General features: G+C 38.1%; 1 protein-coding gene and 1 long non-coding RNA gene across 2 annotated transcripts; both read left to right on the top strand.

The window, feature by feature from the left end:
• The first annotated feature begins 1,669 nt into the window (after nucleotides 1-1,669).
• On the top strand, nucleotides 1,670-5,551 carry LOC138893039 (uncharacterized). The gene is made up of 3 exons (XR_011408236.1): nucleotides 1,670-3,705; nucleotides 4,027-4,094; nucleotides 5,282-5,551. It is a non-coding gene; the product is annotated as an uncharacterized lncRNA (long non-coding RNA).
• Nucleotides 5,552-20,798: 15,247 nt separating this feature from the next.
• LOC104113682 (uncharacterized) lies at nucleotides 20,799-22,235 on the top strand. The gene is made up of 2 exons (XM_009623922.4): nucleotides 20,799-20,956; nucleotides 21,600-22,235. The coding sequence occupies exons 1-2, from the start codon at nucleotides 20,879-20,881 to the stop codon at nucleotides 21,915-21,917; spliced, it is 396 nt and encodes a 131-aa protein (XP_009622217.1). The 5' UTR covers nucleotides 20,799-20,878; the 3' UTR covers nucleotides 21,918-22,235.
• Nucleotides 22,236-22,908: the final 673 nt, after the last annotated feature.

Here is a 22,908-nt window from a genome sequence, read left to right as displayed (position 1 = left end):
AGAGTGAGTATTATGGTTGTGGTATTTATGGATGTGCTTAAGAAGAATACAATGGCTTATGGGCCTTAGGGCGGTGTGATTTTATGTTAGGATGTCTTGTAATGAGCTTTGGGTAAGGATAGTAGTATTCTGACAAGGAGAAATGTCAACTTGAGGGTAATTCAGAAGAAACTCGGAGAAAATAAGACAAATGGGTAGCGTGCTGGATCAGTATGGTAATGGTATGCTCGGTTCTTTTGGTTCTTATGATGAGGTGGGGCTTTACGGGTGTTTTGTGGCAATAATCTCGGATTTGGCAACCTGTGTGGCTTAGCCGAGTTAGAGAAATTCAGTTCTGATAGCTTGGTTATGTGAAAATGGATTTTAAAGTGTTCTTGATGGTTTCTACCATGGTTGAACCATATATTTTTTACCGGTGTGGGGAATGTGTTGTGTATTGTGATTTCCTCCTGGAAAGAAGCAAGAGAAAGGTTTCTAACTAATATGGTATGTAATTTGTAGGTGACTCAAAGTTGATAATGAGATTCTTGTGCTTGTCACATGATGGCATGATAGATGTGATGTGTTGTGCGGGATTAAGATTTACATGTACAAGGTGGCAGTTCATTCTTGAAGGGAAGGTCACGAATTTTGGACAGAATGGTTAGTTTCAAATATTTACTTGAATGTTATAACTGCTCGATAATCCCTGAGAAGGGTGCACATTTCAAAAGGTGCATTATGTTTTAACTTACGGATGTTCATTAGTATTGCGGTACCCACCTGGTTGATAGACTGTTGATATTCAAATTATTGCTATGTGGCACGATAGAATTTTAGAAGTATTCCTAGTGGGAGGATCATGCATGAAAGATGTGTTAGTCATTTGAGTGCTGGAGCTGGGATCAGTTACGGTGATTCATGTGTCTTATGAATTTGGAGACTGGGAGTTCTCAGAAGCATATTGTTTCAGGGTTGCGACCTGTTTGAGGTGAGTATTTTATTTAAACTCAGTGGAGGCACTAGTTGCATTAATTATTTGTGATAGCTACGCGCTATGAGTGCACAAATATGTGAGGTTTGAGCCCATGTGCGGGTATCGAGGCAAGTATTCCTACTCGGAAAAAAAATGCTTAGGCTATGATATACCTAGAGTTGATTGTTAAGATTAAAGTTATAATATTTCTCGTATTCGCACCTTTGTTGAGAACTATCTGGACTATACTTGAGGTTACAAAGAGGCTAATTCCCTAATTAAATTGGGTAGTTACTAATTCTGCGTTAACTTGCCGATTTGAGTTGTGATAGCACAATTGCTTACGCCTACACTATAGCGTGTTATTTATACCAGTCCAAAAGCTTGGGAATCTTATTCCATTTAGCTTATACATATATACTTGTTTAAATGCTCCCATATGATATGTTTGGACTAGAGGCCTGGGACTATATCAGGCTGATTATGTTATGGCACGTGAGTTGTCCGTGCGGATCCAAATATTATACTATAGCATATGAGTTGTTCATGCAAATCCAGATATTATATTATTGGGACGTGAGTTGTCCGTGCGGATCCATGTACTGATATTGATACTATAGCACGTGAGTTGTCCATGCGAGTGATGTTAATGTGAGCTCTAGAAGAGCTGGTTACTGTTATTAAATTCGTGTGTCTTGGTTCCACTATATAATATGAGCTTATAGCATTGCAGTTGTGGTGGTGCTTGTTGAACTTGCAAAACAGTTTTCTACTTTGAGACATCTTCCATTTTGGGTGCCAGGTTGGGCAGTTGTGGCTTGAGTTGTATTGGTGTGGCATGTCAATGGGATAGTTGTGTTTAATAATATATGGTCATTGGACCTAGAATGTGTACTATCGGAATTTATTACGGTTTATTGGGAGGATAATATTGAAGGTCATCTTAGAAGGTGATTAAGATTCTAGTTGGGACAAGAAAGCTCCATGACTTGTTGATTTGATAAGGGGTTATGAGATTCCACGTGTTTCTTTCATTATCAGTAGTGTACGAAGGTTTTGGAATAAGGTTTGGCTTGATATGGGGTTTAATACTATTACCAAGTTAGTTTGGAGTAGTTACTGTGATCGAAAATGGTGTTGCGAGCATGCGAGTTGTGTAGTATGTTACGTGATTATATCTGGGGTTATGGTTATGGCTTGATGCAGCTTGTTCAGACTCATACAGTGTGTAGATGTGAGATTCAGGTCTTGAAAAGAAATTCTAAAAGTTGGAAATTGAATTCCAAGGCTTATGGGCTAAGGTTGAAGTAATGATCTTCAATTACGTGGTATTGTCAGGTCTATATAGAATAGGGTGGCATGGGATCACCCCCGCGTATGTCACTACTAAAAAATCTAGTTTTAGCGACGGTCAAATTCTGTATTTAAACAAAAAAATCCGTCGCTAAATGAGATTAGCAACGGATTAGTGACAGATTATCAAGAAATTCTGCTAGCTACGGGTGATTTAGCAACAGATTAGCGACAGCGTTCATAGGTAATTCCTATTTTTTTAGTAGTGTGTGCGTAGTAAGGTGGAATATAGATTTAAAGGTTAGGAACAACTCTTGGCACGTTTGAGGACGAACGTATGTTTAAGTGGGGGAGAATGTAACGAACCGACCAGCCGTTCTGAGTATTATAACCCCGTTCCCTCATTTACTACTCAATTTATGCCTTACATTTGATTTATGACTTATCGGGTTAGTTGGTTCGGGTCCGGAAGGATTTTAGAGTGAAATGAGACACTTAGTCTCATAATTGAAAACTTAAGTTGGAAAAGTTAACCGAATGTCGACTTATGTGTAAACGACCTCGGATTTGGATTCGGGTGATTCCAATAGCTATGTATGGTGATTTTGGACTTAGGAGCGTGTCGAGAAAGTTATTTGGAAGTCCATAGTGGAATTATGCTTGAAATGACGAAAGTTGAATTTTTGAAAAGTTTGACCGGGGTTGACTTTTTGATATCAGGGTCGGAATCTGATTCTAAAAATGGGAATACTTCCGTTATGTCATTTATGACTTGTGTGCAAAATTTGAGGTCAATCGGATGTGATTTGATGGATTTCGGCGTTGTTTGTAGAAATTTGAAATTTCAAAGTTCATTAGGCTTTAATTGGGGTATGATTCGTGGTTTTAACATTGTTTGAGGTGATTTGAGGGTTCAACTAAGTTCGTATGATGTTTTGGGACTTGATGGTATGTTTGGTTGAGGTCCCGGGGGGCTCGGGTGAGTTTCAGATGCTTAACGGATCGAAATTTGGACTTGGTAAACTGCTGAAAATGCTGGTTTTCTGTCACTGGTTTCCTTCTATGTGATCGCGTGAGAAGGTCCGCAATCACATAGGTTTGGCCAGGCTGTGTATCGCGAATGCGTGGGCTAGGCCGTGTTAGCGAAGAGGAATGAAGGGAGGAGCTGGGCCACACGCTTAATGTTTCGCGATCGCGTGAGAAGGTTCGCGATCGCGTAGGCTTGGAGAGACTGTGCTTCGCGATCGCGTGGAATTTTCCGCGACCGCGTAGAGTTATTTTTGGGCAATGAAAATTTTTGCTTCACAATCGCGTGAGTTTGTCCGCGATTGCATAGAATAAATCACTGTACAGAGAGTTGAAGTTCTGAAAATGGGACTTCGTCCCATTTTCTATTTTTACCGATTTGGAGCTCGGAGAGAGAGGATTTTCGGGAGATTTTCAAGGAGAACAACATGGTAAGTGCTTCTAACTCAATATTGGTTAAATTACCCGAATCCATAGTTATTTTTGACATTTAATTAGTGAATTAAGTGGAAAGATTTAGAAAACCCTCTTGGTTTAATTTAAAGATTTGAGGGTCGAGTTGATGTCGGAATTTGGTAAAATTGATATGGGTAGACTCGTGGTCGAATGGGCTTCCGAATTTTATAACTTTTGTCGGGTAACAAGACGTGCGATGTTTGAGCTAAATTTTGGATTTTGTTGGAAAATTTGTATTTTTTTATGGAATTAATTCCAATAATTTTTATTGATTGAATCGAGTTATTTGTGACTAGATACGAGGCTTTCGGAGACCAATTCCCGAGGCAAGGGCATAACAGAGTGAGAAATTACACGGGTTGAGGTAAGTAACACTTCTAAAATTGGTTCTGAGCGTATGAATTCCCAAATTGGTGTTATATAAATTGTTTGGAGGTGACGCACACGATAGTTAACGAGCGTGTGGACGTGCACCATATAAATTGTGACTTGAATAAATTCTGCGGAGTTAAAAAATTAAAGAATCATGTTATTATATGAACATATTCCACGTGTTAGAGAAATTGAGTTGAGGTTCCTATTAAATATCATGTTTAGGCTACGTGCCAATATCTTAGGACCCATGGGGTCGTGTTGCTGTTGAATTAATTGTTTCAAAAATATACAGCTCACACTCAGTCATATTCATCCATTGTGAGGATATTTATGGGATCGAGCTGCGTGCCACAACAGACTATATTGGCTTTATACATTATTATTATATGGATCGGGGCTTCCCGCCTGCAGCAGACCTTATAGGCTTTACTATTTTATGGATCAGGGTTGCCCGCCTACAACAGGTCTTATAGGCTTTACTATTTTATGGATAGGGGCTACCCGCTTACAGCAGGCCTTATATGCTTTACTATTTTATGGATCGAGGCTGCCCGCCTGCAGCAGACCATATAGGATTTATTATTATACAGATCAGGATTGACCGCTTGCAGTAGGCCGTATAGGCTTTATATCACGCTTGGGCTGAAGGAGCCCCTCCGGAGTCTGTACACACCCCCAGTGAGAGTAGATAATTATATATATATTCGGGATGGACTTCCCAGGGCATAGACTTGCCTTATTTATTTATATTGTGATGAATTTTCCCTGGACATGGATCTTGTCCGTATCATTTATATGTGGGGTAAATTACTCCAGGGATGGATTGGCCTTATACGGTACGAGGGACTGACTGTCAGTCGATGTGAATATATATAAGGGATGGAATATCTCTGGGTTGGATTGGCCATAGACAATACCGAGTGACTAAATGATTTGTGACCACTAGTACATGAAGTCTTTCCACTAAGATGTCACATTCCTCATATCATGCAGTATTGATCTATTTTTCTTGTACTGAGTTTAACTGTTGAACTTGAAAGCATGCCTATATTTCTATACCATTATTTATGTATTGGACTGTACCTGCCGAGCTCGTCACTACTTTCAGCCCAAAGGTTAGTCTTGTTACTTATTGAGTTAGTTGTACTCATACTACACTCTGCACCTCGTATGCAGATCCAGGTGCTCCCAGATACGACGGCTGCTAGATGTAAGAGTTATTTCTGTTGGAGACTATCAAGGTAGCTGCTTGACGTCCACAGACTTGATTCCCTTCCTGTTTAGTTATTGTAGTGTTCTATATTTCAGACAGTGATTTTTATCAGTCAGACTTTGTATTCATTTAGATGCTCATGTACTCGGTGACACCGGGGTTTGGGAGTGTTTATATTTGTATTTGTGAGATTTCTTCCACTGAATTTAATTATTATATTTTCAAATTTAAAAGATATGGTGGTTCATTGGGATTTTCGGCTTGCCTAGTATTGAGTTAGGCGCCATCACGACATGTGAGATTTTGGGTCGTGACATATTCACTAGCATCTGAACCATAATCTAAACTTTTATTACTATCAGATTCACAATCAGTACCTAATTCACACAGATATTGACTTGAAATTGGCTCTTCGTGGTCCCCATATTGAAATATCTATAGTATAGACAGAGAAGAAAACATAGAGGGACCATATGAATAATTTAAGAACTTTGACATTAAAATATTGAACATACAATAAATTACTACATATAATATAGTGAAAAGAATAAAGCACACTCTTTAAGAGATAAATCACATGTTTCTGTCGATTTCAACAACCTAACCTTACCACAATAAATTACTCCATATAATACAATGGGAAGCAAAAAGTATTGTCTTTAAGAGATAAAGCACATGGTTATGTTATTTCAACAACTCAACCCTACCATACCATGATAAAATATAAGGACCTAGGGCACAAATTGACACCAGGAAACAACAAAGATAACAAACAAAAAGAGTACCAGAGCCACATGCAAAAACTATATACTAAGCTTCAGAATCAGAAATACCAGTACATGACAAACCCTAGAAAATTACAAAAAATAATTGACTAATCCCTATCACACCCCTTTTACTACCCCCCAAAATATAATGTGTGCGTTATTGGATTGTTGTGGGTTAAAGAGTTTTTCCAATTAAAGTGACAATTTGAAATAGGGATTATCTTATTGTTCAGAGTCGCCACTTGGAATTGATTTTCGGGTGTTCCAAGTCACCTTTTATTTGAATCCCTAGTCAAAGGAAGGTTTGACTCTTTTATTATTGGTCTGCAAAACAAAGTTCGAGTAAGGAATTCTGTTGACCGGGGAAAAGGTGTAAGGCATTCCCCGAGTCCCGTGGTTCTCGCACGGTCGCTTTATTGACTAAAATTGGCTTGAATTAATTTTGGACAAACTGTGATTTATTGGTTTTCATGTTTTATTTATGTCTGCTTTTATTATTAAAATATAAAATTATCTTTGAAATAAATCGCGTGTGTGAATTCATTTTATTTATTGTGCCAAAATCATGTCACGAGTACGTGTACACAACTAATAACACTTTATTATTGTTAAGATTATTTTGTCCGAAGTTGCGCGAACACATACCTTGAATTATTTCAGAAATTATAATTATGTCACGCGAACGTATACATAACTAGAATGATTTGATTAATTTAGAGCGCACTTAAAGCATACTACTGTGTTCATGATTCCTAAGGTTATATGTGATGGAGTTCTCCTATTTAGGAAAATATGCTATTTGGATTTATGATTTTTGGGCTTTGGACTTGAGTGAGTTCATTTGACCCATCAATTCACTTATCAAACTTGCCCAAACTAGTGAAGCGTACTATTTTTAAATCTAATCCAATTTCTGATTTGCAAAGACAAGCAAACATCCCAATTGTCTTAACTAATGGGCTATGGTCCAGAAATGTATTACAACTTCTTATTCAACTAATTAAGTAAGTTAACAAATAATGGTCCAACTATTACTTTTGACCCAGGTCTTATTATTCTATCTTTGAATTGAAGAAGAACATAAATCTAAAACGTGAGAACCAATAAGATAAAAAAAAACTAAGATGCATCAGGATTTAAACAATAAACATTCATATCATTTTCAAACAAATATTCTAAGCATGCTATTGGTGACTAAACTCTACAGATGCTGCAGTTTCGAATCATTAAACAAATTAACAACATGAAGCACATTAAAAACAGAGTATAAAAGAATATAGAATAATACTATTAGATTCAAAGTATAAAGAGTAAAACTGGACCTTTATTATTGCACTCTCTTTCTCCGTTACATACAATAAAAATGAACCTCCAAAGGAAAGCAACAAACCATGGATGAGCTATCAATCAGAACCTTAAACTGGCGAACTCGACGGCTGTGAACAAACTCAACTTGAACTCGTTGGGAACGTACGTCGATGTGCTCTACTCTCGTGTTTGGGGTTGAAGAACAAGCCACAGCGAAATACGACGAGGTCTGAAAGTCGATAGTTTTGAGTTGATTTTTTTTTTACGTTGGTTTAAGGTTTTTCAGGTGGTGTATTAGGCTGGAATTTGGGGCTGTTTTGGGGTCATTTTCGCAGCTGTTTTGGGGGTGGTTTCGGGCTGGAATTTGAACTGGTTTTACAGCCGAACTGCTCCTGCGTTTTTGCACATGTTGCAACTGATTTTCAATTGATTAAAGGAGTTTTATGGACTGACTTTCATGGCTGAAATATGGGCTCTTTGGAGGGTGGTTTAATGGAGGTAATGTTTAGGGAGAAGATGAATATGTGTTGAGGAAGAAGAAGAAGTGGAAGGTAGCTGGTTTTTCTCCTACTCTTAGAGCCTTTTGGGTTCCTCTTTGCAGATGTCTCTCTTGCCGAAATTAATAGAGGGAAGAAGATGGTATATCTTGTCATCTTTTTCCCCCTTCACGTGAAGAAAGAAAATGGGGATATGTGGGGGGTTGTGTGTGGGGGACAAGCATAGGGGACAAAGCATGTGGGATAATGGAGAGTAGAGTAGGGAGCAAAGTGGGAGGGGGACAATCATGGGGGACAAATGATAGTGGAGTGGGGACACGCTTCAGAAGATGGGAGCGGGAAATATTCAAGTACGGTAAAAAATTTGGTGCTCACAGCATACCCCTCTTTGCTTGGAAACATTAAAAGTTTTCAGTCAAAGATAAAGTGAGCCGTGTGACTAAATTTTGACCATATCGTTACTCAAAACAGGAAGAAAATAAAAGAAAAAGGTGCAACCGAGTTCTGGTTTTGGACAACCTACATATCCCGGGTTATAAGGGAATCAGGTCGCGTGTAGTTCAAGAAAAATGATGGAGTGATGAGTTCGAAAGTCGAGCTAGGTTCCGTCGAGGCTCCGGTCCGTGGCCCTGTTATTACATCAAAATCTAAAGGAACTAAACAAGCCTATCAGTTATAAGTTACAAGATTCCTATTTATAAGTCTTATGAACCTTGATCTTGAGTCTTGACTGGTTGTTCATGCATACTCTGATCTGAACCTTGATGCTTGCTAGTTGTAAATGCTAGTTCATTCTTCTACGACTTCTTTTGAGCAAAACTGAAAATGTGAAGCTCGTAACTTCAGTCATGTCTTGAATAGTCCGTATCCTTTCCATCTGCTTCTGCATTTGGATTCACTTTCTTTTCCTTTTCTTTTCTTTATTTTGGATTGAGACTTTTCTTTTGTTCTTCTCGAACACTGTGCCTCGAGGTAAAACCTGCTCAGGCATCACAACAAACAAACGAACGAAATTTTTCTGCCCCAGTTTTCACTAGGAAAATTTCGTGAGTTATTGTAACAAAATTCTAAACTACTTGTTTATTGAAAGCAAATAAAAGGGAATGGTGTATCCTGAAAAGGCCATGATCCCAAAAGAATGTCTCAACTAAGTATTGGTGTACCTTATGTTGGGAAAATGTGGCAAGGTAATGGGATACCCTATATTGGCAATGATATCAGGGAGTGGTGTACCATGCATTTAAGCTCAAATCAACTAGGGAATGAAGTATCCTATGTTGGATAACACAGCTAGGGATTGGTGTAGCCTATACTGGTAAGGAGATCGGGGATTGGTGTACCCTATACTGAAAAGGAAATATAACCAGGGGTTGGTGCCCTGTATTACTGAAAAGGAAATATAACCAGGGGTTGGTGCCCTGTAGTACTGAGAAGGAAATGTAACCAGGGGTTGGCGCCCTGTATTACTGAAAAGCAAATGTAACCAGGGGTTGGCGCCCTGTATTACTAAAAAGAAAATGTAACCAGGGGTTGGTGCCCTGTATTACTAAAAAGAAAATATAACCAGGGGTTGGCGCCCTATATTACTGAAAAGGAAATATAATCAGAGGTTGGTGCCCTGTATTACTGGGAAAAAGAATGTTGAATCCCCTTGGTGAAAAAGTTCTACTTGGGTTAAACTATGAAAAACAAAACTGGACAAAGAGTGCTTCCACCCGGAAATATGAGCTGGATCCCCCTAGGCAAAACGATTCTACCTGAGTTAAGCTACGTAAAACATTCTGAGCGAATAGTACTTTTACCCGGAACTATGAGTTGGATCCCCCTAGGCGAAAAGGTTCTACCTGGGTTAAGCGACGAATAGCAAGCCTGGGCAAAGAGTACTTCTACCTGGAAATATAAGCTGGATCCCCTTAGGCAAAAAGGTTCTACCTAGGTTAAGCTACGAAAAGCAACCTGAGCGAATAGTACTTCTACTCGGAACTATGAGCTGGATCCCCCTAGGCGATAAGGTTCTACATGGGTTAAACTACGTAAAACATCCTGAGCGAAGAGTACTTCTACCCGGAACTATGAACTGGATCCCCCTAGGCGAAAAAGTTCTACCTGGGTGGTTAACTGGGCGAAGAGTACTTCTACCCGGAACTGTGAGCTGGATCCCCTTAGGCAAAAAGGTTCTACCTGGGTTAAGCTATGTAAAACAACCTGAGCGAAGAGTACTTCTACCCGGAACTATGAGCTGGATCCCCCTAGGTGAAAAGGTTCTACCTGGGTTAAGCTACATAAAACAACCTGGGCGAAGAGTACTTCTACCCGAAACTATGAGTTGTATCCCCCTAGGTGACAAGGTTCTGCCTGGGTTAAGCTACGAAAAACAACCTGGGCGAAGAGTACTTCTACCCGGAACTGTGAGCTGGATCCCCCTAGGCAAAAAGGTTCTACCTGGGTTAAGATACGAAAAACAACCTGGGCGAAGAGTACTTCTACCCGGAACTATGAGCTGGATCCCCCTAGGTGAAAAGGCTCTACCTGGGTTAAGATATGAAAAACAACCTGGGCGAAGAGTACTTCTACCCGGAACTTAGAGCTGGATCCCCCTAGGCAAAAAGGTTCTACCTGGGTTAAGCTACAAAAAACAACCTGGGCGAAGAGTACTTCTACCCGGAACTATGAGCTGGATCCCCCTAGGTGAAAAGGTTCTACCTGGGTTAAGCTATAAAAAACAACTTGGGCGAAGAGTACTTCTACCCGAAACTATGGGCTGGATCCCCCTAGGTGAAAAGGCTCTACCTGGGTTAAACTACGAAAAAAAACCTGGGCGAAGAGTACTTCTACCCGGAACTGTGAGCTGGATCCCCCTAAGCAAAAAGGTTCTACCTGAGTTAAGCTACGAAAAACAACCTGGGCGAAGAGTACTTCTACCCGGAACTATGAGCTGGATCCCCCTAGGTGAAAAGGTTCTACCTGGGTTAAGCTATAAAAAACAACTTAGGTGAAGAGTACTACTACCCGGAGCTATGTGCTGGATCCCCCTAGGCGAAAAAGTTCTACCTGGGTGGTTAAGCAACGAAAAACAACCTGGGTGAAGAGTACTTCTACCCAGAACTGTGAGCTGGATCCCCCTAGGCAAAAATGTTCTGCCTGGGTTAAGCTATGTAAAACAACTTGGGCGAAGAGTACTTCTACCCGAAACTATGAGCTGGATCCCCCTAGGCGAAAAAGTTCTATCTGGGTTAAGCTACGAAAGACAGCCTGGGCGAAAAGTAATTCTACCTGGAACTCTGAGCTGGATCCCCCTAGGCGAAAAAGTTCTATCTGGGTTAAGCTACGTAAAACAGCTTGGGCGAAGAGTACTTCTACCCTGAACTATGAGCTGGATCCCCCTAGGCAAAAATGTTTTACCTGGGTTAAGCTACGAAAGACAGCCTGGGCGAAAAGTACTTCTACCCGGAACTATGAGCTGGATCCCCCTAGGCGAAATAGTTCTACCTGGGTTAAGCTACAAAAAATAGCCTGGGCGAAGAGTGCTTCTACCCGGAACTATGAGCTGAATCCCCCTAGGCGAAAAGGTTCTACCTGGGTTAAGCTATGAAAGGCAAGCTTAGGCGAAAAGTACTTTCTACCTGAAAATATGAACTGGATCCCCCTAAGCGAAAAGGTTCTACCTGGGTTAAGCTACAAAAAACAACCTGAGCGAAGAGTACTTCTACCCGGAACTATGTGCTGGATCTCCCTAGGCGAAAAAGTTCTATCTGGGTTAAGCTACGTAAAACAACCTGGGCGAAAAGTACTTCTACCCGGAAATATTAGCTGGATCCCCCTAGGCGAAAATGTTCTACCTGGGTTAAGCAACAAAAAATAGCCTGGGCGAAGAGTGCTTCTACCCGGAACTATGAGCTGGATCCCCCTAGGCAAAATTGTTCTACCTGGGTTAAGCTACGAAAGACAGCCTGGGCGAAAAGTACTTCTACCCGGAACTATGATCTGGATCCCCCTAGGCGAAATGGTTCTACCTGGGTTAAGCTACAAAAAATAGCCTGGGCGAAGAGTGCTTCTACCCGGAACTATGAGCTGAATCCCCCTAGGCGAAAAGGTTCTACCTGGGTTAAGCTATGAAAAGCAAGCTTAGGCGAAAAGTACTTTCTACCTGAAAATATGAGTTGGATCCCCCTAAGCGAAAAGGTTCTACCTGGGTTAAGCTACAAAAAACAACCTGAGCGAAGTGTACTTCTACCCGGAACTATGTGCTGGATCCCCCTAGGCGAAAAAGTTCTATCTGGGTTAAGCTACATAAAACAACCTGGGCAAAAAGTACTTCTACCCGGAAATATTAGCTGGATCCCCCTAGGCGAAAATGTTCTACCTGGGTTAAGCAATAAAAAACAGCCTGGGCGAAAAGTGCTTCTACCCGAAACTATGAGCTGAATCCCCCTAGGCGAAAAAGTTCTACCTGGGCTAAGCTACGAAAATGAGAGGTATGAAAAATAGTTATGCATGCTAAAAATAAAGGAAAATGGAGATTTTGAGGAAACTTAACTTTGGCGACATTCGTCCTTTAGAAATCACCATTCTTCACTGTTTTGTTCATGCTGCAAACAAAGAAAAATTGTGAGTTTTGAAAATAGTGGTCAGTTTGTGGCCCTGATGTCTTTGGAAGCTTGGCTTTATGCCCATCTTCTTTTGATGATGATTTCAACCTGCCACTAGATGTTTCCTGAATACCACTAGCATGTCTGGCCCCAGAGAGCCTTTGACTTTTCAAACTTTTACATGACGGTTGGTCGCGTGGGACTTAACCTTTTCAACTTTGTTTTGCCTTTGTGGAATTTCACTTTCGACTTCTTTCCTCCGAAACTTTCAATTTCTGAGAATTGGGGAACCTTTAGCTTTTCAAACTTTGCTAAAACGGTTAGCCACTTGGGACTTAACCTATTCAACTTCATTTTGCCTTGTAGGCACTTTCAATTTGATTTCCTCTTTACAAGAGTTTTTGATTTCTAAGCATCAACCGCCATGGCCAGTCTGGGTCGACTTGATGTCGCTGCCGAGTCTTGGTGCCTTTTTTGCATATTAGCTTGTATCAAACGAAAGCCCTGTAAATCAGTCTTGCTATCCCTTCTTTGCCTTAGTTTTGGAACAGAGTTAGACCAAAATGGATTCGAAGAAAAACAAACAATGGAATAGACAATGAATTTAGACAAGAGGTATCCCTTTCGGGGAAGGAAAGAATGACTTATCTGGAGTATATGCGGACTTCAATGAACATGACATGCCTTTTGGACTTGATGTCTGATCTGTGTAAACCGTCCGACTCTTAGAAATTCATCACAACTTTTGCCTCGAAACCTAGAAACCTTGCCCAGGATTATCAATACCAATGGCTGTGAAGATCCTCTTTTCGATCAGTAGTGCCCTTTGCGAGTTTTCACCAGCTAAACTCTCTCAATTCTCTTCTCACCATCGCCTTATAGTGCCCTTTGCGGGTTTTCACTAACAAGACTCTCTCATTTTCATTTTCTTTGCTCGTCATCGCCCTATGGTGCCCGTGAGGGTTTTCACCAATAAGACTCTCTCATTTTATTCTCTCATTTTGGTGGCATCAGATCCAAGTGATTGTATCCTCCCATTCTTGAACATTCTCGTTGATTGATCGGAAGGACTTGAAAAGGATTTGGGTAAAAAGGATTTAGACTGAATTACAACTTTGGAACCTCTCAGGCGAAACCATCGCCGAACCATTATAACACCTGCCCCAGTTTCAACTTTTGGGGGAATGTAGATTTTTATTTTGGTGTGACTGAACCCCGGAGAGAGGCTGCCTACGTATCCTTTCGGAATCAAGTCGAACGTAGTTCGATTAACATGAACTTGTTTGATTTTTTTTTTATTATTATTTTTTTCATTTTTTTCCTTCTTTTTATTTGTTTTTTTTTTTAAAATAACATCTTCAGGTTCCAAAGAGGGTAATCAAAGAAAGGTAATCGGCTCAAAAGGGTTAGCAAAGGGTTGATGTTATTTGGATAGCGAGAATGAAAGCCTTCATCATCCCAATCAGAGAACATTAATGCTATATAGAGGGTCAAACATAGTACCTTTTGACTGCATCCGCATTGACAGTTGTTTCAGGGATACTTTCTTCGTTGCTTCCCAGGTACAACGCTCTCTTTTACAGTACTCTCATTACAATGTATGTACCTTTCCAATTTGGAGCCAATTTTCCTTTAGCTTCTTCATGAGTTGGGAGGATACGTCTCAGAATGAGTTGTCCTATTTTAAATTTATTGGGCTGCACTTTCTTGTTGTAGACACGGACCATTTTTTGTTGGCACAACTGCCCGTGGCAAATTGCGGCCAATCATTTTTCATCCATCAGTGCCAATTATTTCAATCGGTTCTTGACCCAATCTTTATCCTCAATCCCGGCTTCAACAATGATCCGAAGAGAGGGAATCTCAATTCGTTCCAATTTTCTATTTATTTTCTTACAAGCCTTGTCTTCAAAATATTTTGTTTCTTGATCCATTATTTCAGGGTCTGACAACGTTTTAGGATCTGGGCATGAAGTCCGCAAGCATGTCATGTCATTAAAATCTGCATTAACAGAACTAAAAAGAGAATAAGAAAAGTGACAAGATTAAGAAAAGAAACATTCCCCGACAATAAAATATTAATTTCATTTGATTTTTTTTTTCAAAAAGTTTTTAAGATAGAAGGGTTTACATCAGAAAGCAAAGCAGTGAAGTAAAAATATTCGGATTAGATCCTGAAATAATTCGGACGCAGAAAAGATAGCAAGACCGGCTACCGAGACTCCCATATGACAAAGAACTTTTCAGGTTTGGCGCCCGTTTTTAGGTTTCTCTTCTGTCTCTTCAATGGCTGCAATGGCCTTCAGTGCCAGATCAAATTCCTCATCTTCACAGATCATTTCGATTACTAGCCCATTGGTGTGAGTAGGCAGAGAATTGTTCATCATATTAGGGGCCTCTTCATCCCTAAGCACTATTTCCTTGACATTGATGAGGTCTTCCACTATTCTCTTAAGAGTCTAACAGTCTTCTGTATTATGTCTGACTGCTCCAGAGTGGTATTCACATCTAGCATTAGCCTGGTGCGAATGGGACTCAGGGTTTGGCCGGTTCGGGGCTACTGGCCACAGTAGACCTAGCCTGACTAGCTTTTGGAACAAGATCGAGTATGATTCACCAATAGGGGTAATCCATCTCGGGAGGCTCTCTCTCTTCTTCTTCTTTTTTTTTCTTCCTTTTTTTTTGATTTTTTTTTCATATCTTGATTTTTTTCTCTTTTTGTTGTTTTTCGCTCTTTGTTTTTCTCTATTATTTTTTGTCACTCTTTCTCTTTCTTTCTTTTTTTCAATGTTTTTTTGAATTTTTTTTTTCAATTTGTTTATGGCTTTGATCGAATCCGATAGGGATTGCTTACGTATCATGACGCCGCATGAATCAGATCATTACGTAGTTCAGGAAAATCAAGAATAAAGTAAAATAAACTAACTCTTTTTTTACTCGTATACAAATAATCCCATAAAAGCTGCTAACAAGGAAAAATATTTCGGATTTTATTTTTTGGAATTTTTTTTTTTTGAAAGAAAACTTTTAAAGACAGATTTTCTTTTTGCCTTTTTTTTTAATCTTCGAAAGAAATACTTTCTTTTTTTTTTTTTAAAAAGAAAGAAAGTATTTTGAATTTTTATTTTATTTTTGTAAATTTAAAAAGACAAAAAATATTTTTTTTGGATTTTGATTTTTTTTTTTTTGAATTTTGGGAGAAAGACCCTTTTTTTTAAAAGGAAAAAAATTATTTTTGAAATTTTGGATTTGACGTCTCAAAGAAAGACTTCTAAAGAAGGAATTAAAGAAAAATATATTTTTTGAATTTTTTGAAAATTGGGGGTCGGAACCGATGAGGTTTGCCTACGTATCTCACATCCGATGAGAATCAGACCCGCGTAGTTCGGTTAAAATTGACTATGTACTTCTTATTTTTTTTATATGAAAATTAATCTTTAAGAACCGTATGCCCTAAACCACATCATTTTTTCTCTCTTCGTTCAACCGATATATGCTAAAGTCGGTCGACATGCAAGCCTCCCAAATAATGCAACAAGTAGCACATAACATGATATAATGGTTTCAACAAGGTACCTGTCCCAAAACAGAACTCGGCCCATGAGTCGAGCGCTGCTAAGTCAAATGCACATGATGCAAATAAAGCGTAGCCTACTAGGGATATTCATTGCTTGTGGCTTGTTCTTCTAAGTTTGTAAATCCTAAAGGAGATGGTATCTAGACCTGGCTTACCCGGGCGGACAACCCGAGCCGAGGAGCGTCAAGCGTCACCAGTAGTAGAACAGCATTGGCTAGCTAACGGCTCTCCTGCCTAAACACGTGTGACTAAATCCTTCACCAGAAGCTGGTAGGCTAACTGGCTTTATCTCAAGACAGAAATTTTGTGATGCTGGTTGGCAAACACAACATAACTAATTATCAGAAGACTCAGAGGGATGCGAGAGAAGATACAATTTATATGTACAGTTCAACAATATCAAAATGGTAAAAACTCGACAAGTAACATATTAGGCCCAAGTAAATCATAATATATACAAAAATTAATAAAGCCAAATAAAGTCAATGTACAAGCTCGAATTCTTGAAGTCCCCAGCAGAGTCGTCAGAGCTGTCACACCCCTTTTACTACCCTCAAAAGATAATGTGTGCATTATTGGATTGTTGTGGGTTAAAGAGTTTTTCCAATTAAAGTGACAATTTGAAATAGGGATTATCTTATTGTTCAGAGTCGCCACTTGGAATTGATTTTCGGGTGTTCCAAGTCACCTTTTATTTGAATCCCTAGTCAAAGGAAGGTTTGACTCTTTTATTATTGGTCTGCAAAACAAAGTCCGGGTAAGAAATTCTGTTGACCGGGAAAAAGGTGTAAGGCATTCCCCGAGTCCCGTGGTTCTCGCACGGTCGCTTTATTGACTAAAATTGGCTTGAATTAATTTCGGACAAACTATGATTTATTGGTTTCCATATTTTATCTATGTCCGCTTTTATTATTAAAATATAAAATTATCTTTGAAACAAATCGCGTGTGTGAATTCATTTTATTTATTGTGCCAAAATCATATCACGAGTACGTGTACACAACTAATAACACTTTATTATTACAACTTCTTATTCAACTAATTAAGTAAGTTAACAAATAATGGTCCAACTATTACTTTTGACCCAGGTCTTATTATTCTATCTTTGAATTGAAGAAGAACATAAATCTAAAACGTGAGAACCAATAAGATAAAAAAAAACTAAGATGCATCAGGATTTAAACAATAAACATTCATATCATTTTCAAACAAATATTCTAAGCATGCTATTGGTGACTAAACTCTACAGATGCTGCAGTTTCGAATCATTAAATAAATCAACAACATGAAGTACATTAATAACAGAGTATAAAAGAATGTGGAATAATACTATTAGATTCAAAGTATAAAGAGTAAAACTAGACCTTTATTATTGCATTCTCTTTCTCCGTTGCATACAATAAAAATGAATCTCCAAAGGAAAGCAACAAACCATGGATGAGCTATCAATCAGAACCTTAAACTGGCGAACTCGACGGCTGTGAACAAACTCGACTTGAACTCGTTGGGAACGTACGTCGATGTGCTCTACTCTCGTGTTTGGGGTTGAAGAACAAGCCACAGCGAAATACGACGAGGTCTGAAAGTCGATGATTTTGAGTTGATTTTTTTTTACGTTGGTTTAAGGTTTTTCAGGTGGTGTATTAGGCTGGAATTTGGGGCTGTTTTGGGGGTGGTTTCGGGCTGGAATTTGAACTAATTTTACAGCCGAACTGCTCCTGCGTTTTTGCACATGTTGCAACTGATTTTCAATTGATTAAAGGAGTTTTATGGACTGACTTTCATGGCTGAAATATGGGCTCTTTGGAGGGTGGTTTAATGGAGGTAATGTTTAGGGAGAAGATGAATATGTGTTGAGGAAGAAGAAGAAGTGGAAGGTAGCTGGTTTTTCTCCTACTCTTAGAGCCTTTTGGGTTCCTCTTTGCAGATGTCTCTCTTGCCGGAATTAATAGAGGGAAGAAGATGGTATATCTTGTCATCTTTTTCCCCCTTCACGTGAAGAAAGAAAATGGGGATATGTGAGGGGTTGTGTGTGGGGGACAAGCATGGGGGACAAAGCATGTGGGACAATGGAGAGTAGAGTAGGGAGCAAAGTATGAGGGGGACAAGCATGGGGGACAAATGATAGTGGAGTGGGGGCATGCCTCGAAATATGGGAGCGGGAAATATTCAAGCACGGTAAAAAATTAGGTGCTCACAATCCCTTTGTTCGAGTCAGAGACCCAATAAATGGAAAGAGAAATTACCTAAATAGCTTCAGATGTTCTTCAATTTGTGTTGTTAACCCTTGCTCGATGGTATTATCCCCTCAAGTCTCAAATCGCCTTTGTTGGAAGAACTAGGTTTAAAATGGGGTTTGGAGTTTTTTACAGACCTTTTCCATTTTTTAATCCCTGTATGGATTGATAATAGGGTTTTATTTTACGGTTTAATGGGTTATTGGAGCAGGCTTATATGGATCCGCTTATGTGGATTGCCATGTCAGCTAATTAATGCCACTGGGAAGGCTTATGTGAGCAGCTATTAGAATGAAGGCATTATTGGCCCAGAAAATTAACGTGGGGGATTTTGTTGGCCCAGTTTGCTAACGGAGGACAGAAGTGAGCTATTTTCAATAGTTTAAGGATATTATTGAACCTTTTCCATAATTTTTATAGCAGCTTTTCGTACATAGAACTTTTCAATATGTCTATACAAATAATTGGTTCGGAGGACCATGTAAATATTACTACTACTATTATCTATCGATTCCTTAGAAGTCTCATAGGTGGTTTTGCCTTAGGTTTGGTGTTTTATGTTCTTGTCCCTTTGGATCATGAAGAAAGTCAAAAGCACAAGTTGTGACTCCAACATGTCTGACACCATTATATTAAAGTGTAGAGGGAGGAGATTATATTTTGACAATAATGATTATTATGCCTCAATCAAATAAGTTGATGTTCGTTAATCTTTTAAATACTTCGACAATCTTCTAATTTTTCAGATTATGTCAACTTTTTTGTTTCTTTTATTACATTGTTTGTAAAGAGTAACAAAAATTATTGTTATTGTTTTTCGCCCTTCAAGTTTATTTTTTGGGTTTAATGAATTTATGAATTTTACCCTTGTGTAATATAATATACACGATTCTTTTTTCTGTTTTCTCATAATATGTTGGAACAAATTAAGTTGGAGAGTGCTTTTTATTTGTGTTTTTTCCTCCTATCATCAAAAAACTACTATAAAGTAGAAATCAAGAAGGTCAGTGTAATTTCTACAAAGAGATGTTAAGCTTCAAATAAGGATGTACTTGAACCTCAATACGGTGAAAACTAGCAAGCAACTTTCGAGCAAAATCGGGCCGCATATTAATAACTAAAATTGGCATGATTTTTTCACATATATTAGTTGCCAAGAAGAACATCAAATATAGTATGCTAATGTCTCCATCACACTTACTCTTACAAGTTTCTAGCTATTTATAATCATTCAACACTAACAGCATACTAACGTACTAGTAACACGAACAAAGTATATATAACCATTAACCATCTATACTTCATAAAGTATCCTTATGAATTTAATGATTGGCTTATTCTTTTGAACGCTACGTAATGAAATATCACTTATTATTGTTGTCAATATGTAGGAGAGAAATTTGTAATACTGAACCTAAATTTATTAACGACGGTGAAACAATTAATCATAAGCTTAGTGTAATTATTTAAGTGATTTGACTCTAATGCTGTGTTTCATGCCCACGGTGGTCCGATTCATCTTATTGGAAAAGCTGTTATATAGCTGAAGTATTGGCAATTCGAAAATCGATTCAAATTGTTGTGATTTGTGAAGCGTGGTTGGGACTTGAGAGAAGCTATATAATTGGTTCAATCAATGCTTAATAGAAGAATAGTTTCTTCACGAGATTTGAATACGCACATATTGCGAAGATATTTGACATCTTTCTCCGTTCACTTTAACTTGTTTACTATTGACTTTGCATGTCCCTAAAGAAATAATAAATAAAATGTATAATTTATCATGATATCTATATTAATTGGTGTATAGCCTTAATGAATTTAAAAAATGATTTGGAATGAATAATTAATGCTAAGAGCAAAACAGAAAAAATAAATTATTTTTCTCTTGATATGCGAAAGTGAAGAAGTAAAAATGAAAATTTATTTTTAATATATTGGACAAGTAAAAGTGAACGGAAGGAGTATTACCTAAATTAAGGATGTGGCTTTTGTGTATATAAATAGGAAATATAATATTTGTCATAAGTTAGTTAAATTTTCTTTAATAATATTTAATGAAGTTTCTTGATTTCGCCGGAAAAAAAGAAGAAGAAGATTATCAACCCATGTTCAGGTTAAACAGTAGTTAATCTCATTTGACTTTTTATTATCTAAATGTATAAGACTATTACATAATCAATGGAGTGTATAAAATTTAAGCTTATTGCTAATTACGTCAAACTCTCATGATCTTAACCAAAAAGAGGAGATAATGGGACATAAAAGTTACTATAAGAGGAAAAAAGGTGCACTACCACTAGTTTAAGACAAGACCCGTTCAAGTAGAAGCAAAGTCCCACAAACATAATTATATAAAGAGTCTTGGTCATTGACACGTGTTGTGCTTTCTCACCATTGTCTTGAGAAAAACAAGATCTCTTTTAACGGAATAGGAAGAATAGTTTGTAACCATAGACTAGCTAATTATAGTTACAATTAAACCTATAAATAGTAGCTCACAAATAAAGGTTTTTAGTCTAAAATCAAAATCTCTTCAAATATTATCTATCTGAGTTCTTTGTGAAGTGTTTAGAAGCAAGAAAATGCAGGCTATCAAAGAAAAGTTCAATGATATGAGCGCCATGCGCAAGGCCAAATCCGAAGCCAAGGAGGAGGAAAAAGTAAGAATTACATAAATATATACAGAATGTTTCAATCTCTGTTAAAGAATGAATATTTAAAGGGATCAGATCATTTAAAGAGTAGTTACAGATAATTCTTTACAAATTCAGAGGCAGATCCAAGATTTCAGGAGAATGGGTGGTGCACTATTGTAAAGAGATGGATCTAGAATTCACATTTGATGGGTTTAACTTTAGTCTATTACCCTAAACCCACTACACTTTTGAAGTTATAGGTTCAAAATTATACTTTTTGAAATTTTACTTATTTTCATATATATACCTATACTCCATTTCGAAAACAAGACCGTCCGGAGTAGGTGTTTGAACCGCTAATTTTACTTGTAGAGGTTTACCCAATAAATATTGCACCACCGGAATCTTTGAGCATGGGTGCACGCACATTTAATTAATTTTGAAGAAATATAACATTGTTATGCATGGTTTAGGGAGAAAAGCATGGGTTCACGTGAACCTATATCCTAAGACTTAGATACACCCTTGTTTACGATTAATATTGACCAATAACCTGAAATAATATTAGATATGTTACAAGTACATTACTACTTAAATCATAGTAAGAGCGTGAAAATTCTTATATTGTCAAGGTATATAATTTAAATCTGTTTTCAAATGTTAATAGGCTGAGAAGGAAGTGGCAAAGATAAGAGTGGAAGTAGCGCATGAGGTAAGATTGGCAAGAGAGGCAGAAGCAGCGATGGATCTGCATGTGAACAAAGCTGCAGAGAAGATTGCACAACATGAGCCAAAGCATGAACCAGGAGCCTCGGACCCTTATGGAGCAGCCAACTTGACCAACATTGACAATTCCAGTACTGGAGACTCTTATGGTCTTGATCATGCCAACCATCTTGGCCAAGTCAATGCTGCTGGAACAGGACCAACTGGCTACACGGCCGATAATCGGTCCGGAGGGCCTCCAACTAACAATCTACTTTAGACAATTTCTGTACTAGCAATTTGATGCTTCAAGATTGGTTGCTATTAGCGGTTCAAATTGGTAGCAAAATTGAGTCTTCGTAGGGCAATTGTCTATGTTATAGAAGAATAAATGGAGCAGCTTTTGATGTTCTCCAATGTTGCTCTTGTAGGGTTGGTTTGATATATCCTTTTGTAACTCTTGTTAGAGCTGCCCTTTTATCCTTGTTCATTCTTGGTAGTTAGATTTTTATTCTTGGGTCGTTTTTGTATGTCAAGTTCTTATCTACTACATTTTCATATGATTATATACGTATGTCATGTTATCTATTCTAACAAATCATATCATCATCATACTATACTAAAAGTGGGAGCACCCCAACTTCAAAGTTAATTTACTAAGTTATCCTTTAAATACTGAGGGACTCTAATAACCTTTGACATATAACTATTGATTATAATACCCTTTTGACATATAAATATAATTGCTCCTTCATTGACCTGTATATTAACAACATTCAGAAGAATTTGAGGAGTTTTATCAATAACTAATAGACTATATTCATTTGATTAATTGATACAAGAGCAGATTCATTCATCAATTAAATGCCAATACATAGTGAAGAATGTAGAGACAAATATCTTTTGACGTTAGAGCTCATACACAACAGTTTAGAGAACTTGTGGACGATCTATTTTCCCAAATTCTTCACCCTTTTTCCTTGTTCCCAATCCCATTTCTTACATTCAATTCCCTTTAAGTTTTTAATAAACTTTAAGTTACAATTCTCAGAACTTAAGTGTCTTTCTCCCATTTAATTAGAATCAGTTATGAAAGAGAGGTTTTGTGGTTACCTTGGAAAGAGAACTTAAGACGATAAGGGCATTAGTCTTCATAAAAGAGAGGTTAGGTTTTGGTCTTCTTTCACTCCTAGAAAGATAGTATATGCAACAATGAAGCCGACCAAGCCTGGGATTAGGAGGGGCAAATGGCCGGGTCGGGTTGGATATGA

This window comes from Nicotiana tomentosiformis, chromosome 1 (assembly GCF_000390325.3).
Source record: "Nicotiana tomentosiformis chromosome 1, ASM39032v3, whole genome shotgun sequence".
Lineage (NCBI taxonomy): Eukaryota > Viridiplantae > Streptophyta > Magnoliopsida > Solanales > Solanaceae > Nicotiana > Nicotiana tomentosiformis.
The sequence above is the reverse complement of the archived record's forward strand: the minus strand, read 5'-3'. Positions and strand labels throughout refer to the sequence as shown.

Coding starts and splice junctions, on each gene's coding strand:
- LOC104113682 (XM_009623922.4), top strand. CDS start 20,879: ATGCAGGCTATCAAAGAAAAGTTCAATGATATGAGCGCCATGCGCAAG. Junction 20,957..21,599: donor AAGCCAAGGAGGAGGAAAAA/GTAAGAATTACA, acceptor AAATGTTAATAG/GCTGAGAAGGAAGTGGCAAA.